At 41.0% G+C, this 10,207-nt stretch overlaps 1 protein-coding gene across 1 annotated transcript; it reads left to right on the top strand.

Moving 5' to 3' along the window:
* The first annotated feature begins 1,686 nt into the window (after positions 1–1,686).
* chchd10 (coiled-coil-helix-coiled-coil-helix domain containing 10) lies at positions 1,687–10,046 on the top strand. The gene is made up of 4 exons (XM_028601250.1): positions 1,687–1,939; positions 5,499–5,724; positions 8,548–8,689; positions 9,812–10,046. Exons 1-4 carry the CDS (start codon positions 1,899–1,901, stop codon positions 9,829–9,831), a joined length of 429 nt encoding a protein of 142 aa, XP_028457051.1. The 5' UTR covers positions 1,687–1,898; the 3' UTR covers positions 9,832–10,046.
* The last annotated feature ends 161 nt before the right edge of the window (positions 10,047–10,207 follow it).

Here is a 10,207-nt window from a genome sequence, read left to right as displayed (position 1 = left end):
CGCTTCGGATGCCGTCCAGCAGGAGCTCCGGTCGTAATCAGTCCTTCACTGACCAATCAGCATTCATTAGCATGTTATGGGCAACAACGACTCAACCTGTAAGAAATCAAAAGGACATAAGTACTCGTTCATTCAACTTTCGACCTATAATCCATGTTGAACTTGCAAAAACTTTTCTCAACAACAATCAGGCGAAAGAGACAAATGTAGCCGTCTAGCTCCATAGACTCCCATTCATTTTGCACTGGACACCCCCAGAACTCTGGTGCAACTGCAACCAAATTCACTACAATGGGGCTAAATAGGGAGTGAAAAGGCTCTCCGTAGACAGGCTCTGGTAGCACTACCCAATTTACTAGGCACTCCCAGTTTGCTACATGACCAGAGATAACTTCCTGGATTATTCTCTCCGGTCATAATGGCCAGTGAAAATAAGTTGAAGTGTATTCAGCCTCTCATCTGGGCCTAGCTCTCACTCTGTCTCAGCAAGAAATCTGTGGGCAATCAAGGTGGGCTCCGTGGGTCCCCCAGGAGTCCTTGAAGGGGTTCCAGGGGGTCCCCAGCACAAAGGGCAATCTTTTATTTTCACTATAATTCCATATATATAACATACATATAAACAACTCACTCTAGAATTAATTTAATTACTGCTAGTTGGAAATCAGTTTAGGGCACTTAAGCAAATAAACTCATTGGATCGACTCAAATAACACAAATGACCTATTTTTGATTAAAAATGGTAACAAATGTGCAGCCCTGAAAACATACTATTAAATATATATAATAACCTCTTATTTTCTTTGCTATACAGATATCCAATGATGATTGCTGGATTATATGTATGTTAATGTTGTCCGATGAGTGTCACGTCTCTGTTTGATCATGTGACAAGGCAATATGATAAACAGTAGCTAGTTTAGGCGCTAAGTCTGTCAATCAACAACATTTTTGTATCACATCTACACTACAGTCCATGGGTTAAAACAACACAAAAAGTAAAATTAATTGTGACTGCTTGTCCCTCCTTCATTACAACCACCTGAGCAAGCCCTTGAGCAAGGCCCTTAACCCCAACTGCCCCAGTGGAGCTGCTCAGTGGCCAGCAGATCAGACTGTGGTTGTACTGGTAAGCTTCCAGGAATGAATGTGGAACTGTGTGAATGTGACAGGTCGTCAATGCAAATGAGAAATTGTTAAACCTTTATTTATTCAGGTACGTCAATCGACGTACCTGAATAAATAAAGGTTTAAAAAAAATACAGCTATAGGAATGACAGTTAGGCCTTTGTCTGGTGATGGAAGAAGTATTTAGACCTTTTATTTAAAACTTAAGGTAAGTAAAAGCATGCTACTTTGTTTGAAATCATACTTAAGTAAAAGGACAGAAGTATTAAGAGCTAAAAGTACTTAGGCTCTCAAAAGTAAAAATAGCCTAATGCTGAATGCCGCCTGTCATTGTTATATTAATAAAAAAGTTTGTTCAAATTAACACATACAAAAGCTGAGCATGGGGAGACAATAAATAGTAGGAAAAACTGTGGATACAGCCAAGTTATGAATTTGAGTTTGTTAGAAAATCGAACAAATCTAGCGTCGGTGGCACATAGGTCTGTGGTGAGGAGCCCGCTCTCCAGTCCAGCAGGTGGAGGTGTGCCCACAGTTGCAATGCTCAGTGCTTAACCCACAGCAGAAACGAGCTCGTTACATCTCGCGACACTTGTAGGTAGCAGCCGGCAACGGCAAAATCTTAACAAGGTCAGAGGCACGTGCGTGAGCACCATCTGTCAGCGACCTAAGCAGTGCAGTCAGTTAGGAAATAACTTTCTAGAAGCATCGAGAAAGCTCCCGTTCTTCAGTCTAGTTACTCAATCAATAACACTAACGTTGTCGTCTCAGAGATGGCCAGAGGAAGCCGCAGCCGTTCCTCAGCTCCAGCCAGGTAAATAACGTGCAGCCTAACAGTTAGAATAACTGCACAACGGACTCAGTCTGTGGCGTTGGGCTATTGTAGATAGTCTCATGTGTCCTATTTGAAGTGCAGGAATTAATTTAGACTTAAAAACAGATATGACGTGGATTGCCTAGATAGTTTGTCTGTAGTCAGGCTAATAACTATGCCTGTACATTACACATCGCCGGTCGGCATATAGCCTAATAATTGTTGCGTCATAAGTCACCATGGCCATGTCGAGTCTGAAGTGAGTTCAGCTCTTGGCAAGGTCACACTAGGCAAGTCAAAATAGAGCTGCTTTGGGTTGTTGTCGAGCGGGGGTGGGGGGGGGGGTAAATTTAATAATAATACATTTATTGTTTATAGCGCTTTATTCTAGACACTCAAAGACGCTTTACAGTTTTGGTTACATAGATACAACAGACAAGGTTACATAACAGACAAAAGAAAAGAACACACATAGGCTTTAGACACAAGAGTATACTGTATTGATGTAATGGGGGAAATATTTTTTTTTTTTTCCTCTGTTATTACACACACCACAGGACCATACACACACATGCCCACGCACTAATGGAGATATGTGAGGGTGCTGCTCATGACAGTAGCCCCAAGCAGTTTGGGGGGTTCGGTGCTTTGCTCAAGGGCACCCTGTCAGTGCCCACTTATAAGATATATACCGGGATCACATATCATACGGAAATCTTGTTAACAAACCATCTGGTGTGACACGTTACATCATACCTGCTTGGTTTACACTTCGCTCTTTGCTGTTTATGCGGCTTAACTCAGTTAGTTAACACCGTCTGGGTAAGTGATCCTGAGAAGAAAGTTAGTCAATTAACCATTTAGTCAGTCATGACCTCCTCAGACCTTTTTTGTCTGAGTAATTTAGCAACCAATAATCATCAACATTAGCTGGTTCCTACTTCTCCAATGTGAGCATCCTAGAACAATTATAACATTTGTTATTATAAACCGGTCCCCTGGGACTTTTCCGTAGCAATTTGAAGGCATCACTGTCTTGTATCTTGTGATAGATATTTGTCCTTATTTTATAGACTAAACAAATAGGCACGCATTCTCTCTGCAGCCCTGACTGATAAAAGATACATATTTCTATTGCAGTGCATTGTATGGAGGTATAATTCATACATTTTATAATCTACAATTCTGATATAGCTGAATAGAAAGGAAAGGTGGTGGTATGCCACAGTAGGGCTCTGCAATATGGAGAATATCAAATAACACAATATTATTGACCAAATATCTCAATGTCGATATTGTGACGATATTGTAGGGTTGACACTTTTACAAAATGTTATTTAGACGATATACAGTGGTGTGAAAAAGTGTTTGCCCCCTTCCTCATTTCCTGTTCCTTTGCATGTTTGTCACACTTAAGTGTTTCGGAACATCAAACCAATTTAAACAATAGTCAAGGACAACACAAGTAAACACAAAATGCAATTTGTAAATGAAGGTGTTTATCATTAAAGGTGAAAACAAATCCAAACCATCATGGCCCTGTGTGAAAAAGTGATTGCCCCTAAACCTAATAACTGGTTGGGCCAAGCAACAACTGCAACCAAGCGTTTGCGATAACGTGCAATGAGGCTTTTACAGCGTCCTGGAGGAATTTTGGCCCACTCATCTTTGCAGAATTGTCCTAATTCAGTTACATTAGAGGGTTTTAGCATGAACGGCCTTTTTAAGGTCATACCACAACATCTCAATAGGATTCAGGTCAGGACTTTGGCTAGGCCACTCCAAAGTCTTCATTTTGTTTTTCTTCAGCCATTCGGTGGTGGACTTGCTGGTGTGTTTAGGATCATTGTCCTGCTGCAGAACCCAAGTTCGTTTCAGCTTGAGTACACGAACAGATGGTCGGACATTCTCCTTCAGGATCTCCTGGTAGACAGCAGAATTCATAGTTCCTTTTATCACGGCAAGTCTTCCAGGTCCTGAAGCAGCAAAACAGCCCCAGACCATCACACTGCCACCACCATATTTTACAGTTGGTATAATGTTCTTTTTATGAAATGCAGTGTTCCTTCTACGCCAGATATACTTGGACACACACCTTCCAAAGAGTTCCATTCGGTCCACAGAATGTTGTCCCAAAAGTCTTGGGGATCATCAAGATGTGTTCTGGAGAAATTGAGACGAGCTTTGATGTTCTTTTTGCTCAGCAGTGGTTTCTCCTTGGAACTCTGCCATGCAGGCCATTTTTGCCCAGTCTTTTCCTGATGGTGGAGGCATGAACGCTGACCTTAACTGAGGCAAGTGAGGCCTGCAGTTCTTTGGACGTTGTTGTGGGGTCTTTTGTGACCTCTTGATGAGTCGCTGCGCTCTTGGGGTAATTTTGGGCGGCCGGCCACTCCTGGGAAGGTTCACCACTGTTCCATGTCTTCGCCATTTGTGGATAATGGCTCTCACTGTGGTTCGCTGGATTCCCAAAGCTTTGGAAATGGCTTTATAACCCTTTCCAGACTGATAGATCTCAATTACTTTCTTTCTCAATTGTTCCTGAATTTCTTTGGGTCTCGGCATGATGTGTAGCTTTTAAGGATCTTCTGGTGGACCTTACTGTGTCAAGCAGCTCCTATTTAAGTGATGCCTTGATTGTGAACAGGTGTGGCAATAATCAGGCCTGGGTGTGGCTAGAGAAATTGAACTCAGGTGTGGACAACCACAGTTATAGTATGTTTTAACAAGGGGGGCAATCACTTTTTCACACAGGGCCATGATGGTTTGGATTTTTTTTCTCCTTTAATAATAAACACCTTCATTTACAAATTGCATTTTGTGTTTACTTGTGTTGTCCTTGACTTTTGTTTAAATTGGTTTGATGTTTAAGTGTGACAAACATGCAAAGGAACAGGAAATGAGGAAGGGGGCAAACACTTTTTCACACCACTGTATATATACTGTATTTCTTTTTTTAAATCATCAGAAATGTTGATTTAATGACTAAGTGGTTAAAGGTGAATAGAACAGCTTAAACAGTTTGGTAAATTAAAAAATGTACATCACTTTACCCCAATGCAGCCTTTAAAACCAGGAAAAGACAACACTTAACATATTAAATATTGACATAATATTGATATATTGTTAAGGGTGTAACGGATCACAAAACTCATGGTTCGGATCAGATCACGGTTTTGAGTCATGGATCGGATCAGCACAAAAAAGGGGGAATTGAAATGATTTACTAAAAATGTAATACAATTTACTTTCAACAATAATTACTTCTTTCAACAGTAAATTGCAGTTAAACAACAAAAACAGATGAGAAAAGCGTATTTTACAACAACTTTGAATGCACCATGAGGTTGACAACAGCAGTGACCAAGTGCTACTTTAGTAGTTAGTGTCTTTTAGCTCTTAGCTTTAGCTGCAGACTGTTGGAATCCTCTACAGTGAAATACAGACACACTTTACGCCAGACACGGACACAAGGGCTTTTAAAGGTGTCACTTACATATTATCCTATTAAGCCTCTCTAATGCACAAGAGATTTACTGTTTCTTCGCTCCGTTTGTAGCCCAAGTCTATCCCATGCTCCGGCCCCCGCTCATCCACCTCCAGCTGCCTTGGCCCCGGCTCCAGCTCAGTCCCAGGGTCCTGGCCTCATGGCCCAGATGGCTACCACAGCTGCTGGGGTGGCAGTAGGCTCGGCTGTGGGCCATGTCGTTGGCAGCGCCCTCACAGGAGCATTTAGTGGCAGCAGCAGCAGCAGCAGTTCAGAGCCAGCCAAGCCAACATACCAGGTAAGAGGTAGAGTATAATCAGACATCGGCTTAGGATGGCTGCAAAGCTAAGCATAGCTGAACTTTTAACCCATCAAGTAGGTCATCACTGATTTTTGGAGATCTTGCACTTCTGTGTTTGTTTGAGTCTGACTTGTCTTTGTGTTTTTTTCCCCCTCCCAAGTCTGGAACTGTTCAAAAGCAGAATGTTCTACACATGGCCCAAGTATTTGAAGAACTAATGCTGCTTTTACCTTTCTCCAGAACCATTGTATGCCGAAATAATTTACAGAAGGGCTAAAAAAAAAAGTTGCTGTGTGCACAATGGCGTTAGATGTACATTTTATGAACCTAAAAATAAGTATGTCTACCAGCGGGTGTCAGGATTTGTGCAGGAGAGAAAGACATTTTTAAGAGTCTTTTTAAAAGAGTGTTCAGCATTCAGAATGTTTGTAGCTTCTGAGTCAGGTTTGAAGTTTAGTTTCTATATCTGCTTTATTTTACATTTCATATAAAAAACGTTTAAATAACAAAATAATTGGGGACTTTTTAGGGCTGGGCAATATATCAATATTATATCGATATATGTGGCTAAATATCATCTTAGATTTTGGATATCCAGGGCTCGACAGTAAGTTTAAACACTACGTTTGTGCGCAACACAACATTTCAGCTGTTGTGAGACTGCTTTCCACACGCGCGTTTGCCGTGAAAAGATACAAGCAACAAAATTTTCTTTTCACGATAACAGCACATGTTAAAATCTGGTGCTAATATGGCACCCGTGTCCAGTAAGTTATATACCGGACGGAATAGCAATGCGGATTTCGGTGCCTCATTACAGTGTCACCTAGCTTAATGTCTGCGCTGCTCTCTGATGCTCCGACAACAGACGTTACAGGCAACAGAAGCATCGCTGCACGGGACATTAGGAACACTATTAACATGTTACACTTGGCAGCATATAACGTTAGCCTACCGTTAGCTAGTAAACACTTATAACACGTTACACTTGGCAGCAGGTAAGGTTAGCCTACCGTTAGCTACAGTAGTAGCTGGATTAAACGGGGTTAAAATGCTGACAGCTAAACTGTAAACGGTGTAAAGTGTGTCTGTATTTCACTGTAGAGGATTCCAACAGCAGGACGTACAACAGTCTGCAGCTAAAGCTAAGAGCTAAAAGACACAAACTACTAAACTAGCACTTGGCTACTCACTGCTGTTGTTTGAAAAACAACACAGACGGGACTAAATGTTGCGTTTATTGGTAAATTGTTAAACCTCGTGGTGCATTCAAAGTTATTGTAAAATACCCTTTCTCATCTGTTTTTGTCTATTAACAGCAATTTACTGGTGAAAGAAGTCATTATTATTAAAAGTTATTGTTATTTAAATTCCCCCCCTTTTTTGTGCTGATCCAAAAGTTGATCCGATCCATGACTCAAAACCGTGATCCGATCGGTGAGTTTTGTGATCCGTTAAACCCCTATTTCAGAGGGATGGGAAATGATATTGCAAAATTATTAAACTGTGTGGTATATATACATAAGAAATGAATTGCTCCAAATATAGGCAGTTTAAAACATGGCAACCGTAATTGTCAATTTCGCCAACCAAAAGCTGATGCCTGGTTGTCGAGCCGGCAACCACTTAAAAAAGGTAGCGTTGAGCCCTGATATGTTAATATGATCCAGTGTTGTCTGTTTCCTGGTTTTAAAGGCTACATTACAGTAAAGTGTTGTAATTGTCTGAACTTACCAGACTGTTCTAGCTTTTCTATTAGCCTTTACCCACTTAGGGGGCTTTCACACCTACTTTGTTTGGTCCGGACTTTCGGACTTTTCACTTTGGAAATTTGGTCTGACCAAAAAAAGGAAGTCTTGGTCCCCATCAAGCTAAACCATGGTCCGGTTGGTGTCTAGTGTCAAAGCATTTTTTTGGATAGTTCGGACCTTCGGACCAAACATAGGAAGTTCAGGCAGGCTATCGTTGTGTTATAAGACCAGGTGAACCTTGGTCTGGACTTTCAGGTGTGAAAACCCCCTTAGTCAGTATATCTACACTACTGATGATAATGCATCAAAAATCTCATTGTGTTAATGTTTAGTGAAAGCACCAGCTGTCAAACCTACAATATCGCCATCGAGGTATTTGGAAAAAAAATATTAGAATTTATAGTAAGGGTTGGGTACCGAACTCTGTACTTTTTTGGGTACCGACCGAATTACGTTGATTCATGCTAAATCAAACGGTGCCAAATTTCGGTACCTGAGGAAACGCGAGTTTATCTGTCAGGTTTGGGAGGGGTTTTATTTTTTGTTTATTTAGTTTTGAGTGTAAAATGTTCTAAATAAATAAAATAATGTTCTGAGTAAATAGGATAAATAGGTTTGGAATAATTCTTTTTACAACTGAAATTATGTTTTTGTTATTACAGAGCAAAAGTACTGAAAAAAGGTACCGTTGTGTACCGGAACCGAACTTCAGGTACTGGTATCTGTACCGATGAAAATGTGCACGGTACCCAACCCTATTTATAGGAAATAAAACATTTAACAGCCGCTGCTTTGATGACTCAGGCTCGGTAGCTTCTATATAGCAACAGCAGAAGTTGGGATGTAAGAACAGGAATGTCTTTGGTAATATCCTACATAGACATTTTGGATATGCCTGTTGATTGAAAATAACACCCAGACTGTTGTTTGTAAAGTTGTGTGACCAAACCAAAGCTGACCTCAACTACTAATCCCATTTCTCACTTTGTAGCAGCTCTGCTGTTGTGAAATGTCAAATTTTAACTCAAATGTGTGATTTTTTATTTTTAATTTGCTTGTGTCATTTCAGGAGCCCCCCCGGCCTGCTCCAGATCAGACAGGCCCCTGTCACTTTGAGGTCAAACAGTTCCTGGACTGTGCCACCAACCAGACTGACCTGAGTTTATGTGAGGGCTTCAATGAGGCGCTCAAACAGTGCAAGTACTCCCACGGTGAGTCCAGAGTGAATGATGGCTGTGGCCACATACTGTAATACAGCACTGCTCACAGCAAGCCATGAGCACCTATCCAAAATTGTTATCTTAAAGGTCCCATGACATGATGCTCTTTGGATGCTTTTATATAGGCCTTAGTGGTCCCCTAATACTGTATCTGAAGTCTCTTTTATATAGACCTTAGTGGTCCCCTAATACTGTATCTGAAGTCTCTTTTATATAGACCTTAGTGGTCCCCTAATACTGTATCTGAAGTCTCTTTTATATAGACCTTAGTGGTCCCCTAATACTGTATCTGAAGTCTCTTTTATATAGACCTTAGTGGTCCCCTAATACTGTATCTGAAGTCTCTTTTTATATAGTGGACCTTAGTGGTCCTTTTTATAATACTGTATCTGAACTGTATCTGAAGTCTCTTTTATATAGGCCTTAGTGGTCCCCTAATACTGTATCTGAAGTCTCTTTCCTGAAATTCAGCCATGGTGCAGAATTACAGCCACCAGAGCCAGTCCCACAATGAGCTTTCCTTAGGATGTGCCATTTCTGTGTCTGTAGCTATTGAGGAGGAGAGAGGGGGGAGCAAGGTGGAGGGTGGGGGTGTGGCCTTGACCAACTGCCACTTTGCTCGTTTGAAAGCCATGATGTCTCTCTCTCTCACTGGTGGGCCAAATTCTCTGGGTGGTCTAAGCAGAGAAAGGGGAGGTAACCTTGCTCCTTATGACCTCATAAGGAGAAGATTCCTGATTGGTCCATCTGAGCTTTCATTTTCTCAAAGGCAGAGCAGGATACCCAGGGCTCAGTTTACACCTATCACCATTTCTAGCCACTGGGGGACCATAGGCAGGCTGGGGGAACTCATATTAATGTTAAAAAACAAGTGACATTTTCATGCCATGGGACCTTTAACATAAAGCACTGGTTTTGATTTGTATAAAATAATTAATGTAACACACTTTAACTACATTTGGTTATCCTGGCATATTACATGATCATAAACTTTTATGATGTTTGATATGGCAACTTCTCATGAGGAGCTACAGCAACTCCTTGAACATACGTTTAAACAACATATGATTTTAGTATGTCCCATGTTGACCTCTTTTATCTGTTATTGTGTAGGTGTGACATCACTGGTGTGAAGAATGGGCGTCAGCTGTCACGAAGGACATATTTCACTAATGAAACATACTGTAGACATGACCACATAACACTTCAATGTGAACGGTGTACCTATACCTCAGGCAGTGAGGCACCTGATTGGTTTTGTTGATTGATGACCATTTAATGTATGAAATGTTTTTGGTTTGTACACTGATAAACCTTAAATAAATAGCTGCTATCTACTTGCACTTTCTGTCAGCGCGTGTTGTCTTTATTTCTGTCCTGTCAGGCTTTAAGCCATAATTTGACCTTTTACTGTAATATTTATTATAATATTTCCAATTTGTCATATCAGCCAGTAATTTCTTTGTAGTGAAGGGAATGGACCAGCAGAGGCGCTCCAGCTTGGTTCTG

Source organism: Perca flavescens, chromosome 2 (genome assembly GCF_004354835.1).
Source record: "Perca flavescens isolate YP-PL-M2 chromosome 2, PFLA_1.0, whole genome shotgun sequence".
Lineage (NCBI taxonomy): Eukaryota > Metazoa > Chordata > Actinopteri > Perciformes > Percidae > Perca > Perca flavescens.
This window is presented reverse-complemented; position numbering and strand designations above follow the sequence as displayed.

Coding starts and splice junctions, on each gene's coding strand:
- chchd10 (XM_028601250.1), top strand. CDS start 1,899: ATGGCCAGAGGAAGCCGCAGCCGTTCCTCAGCTCCAGCCAG. Junction 5,725..8,547: donor CAGCCAAGCCAACATACCAG/GTAAGAGGTAGA, acceptor GTGTCATTTCAG/GAGCCCCCCCGGCCTGCTCC. Junction 8,690..9,811: donor ACAGTGCAAGTACTCCCACG/GTGAGTCCAGAG, acceptor GTTATTGTGTAG/GTGTGACATCACTGGTGTGA.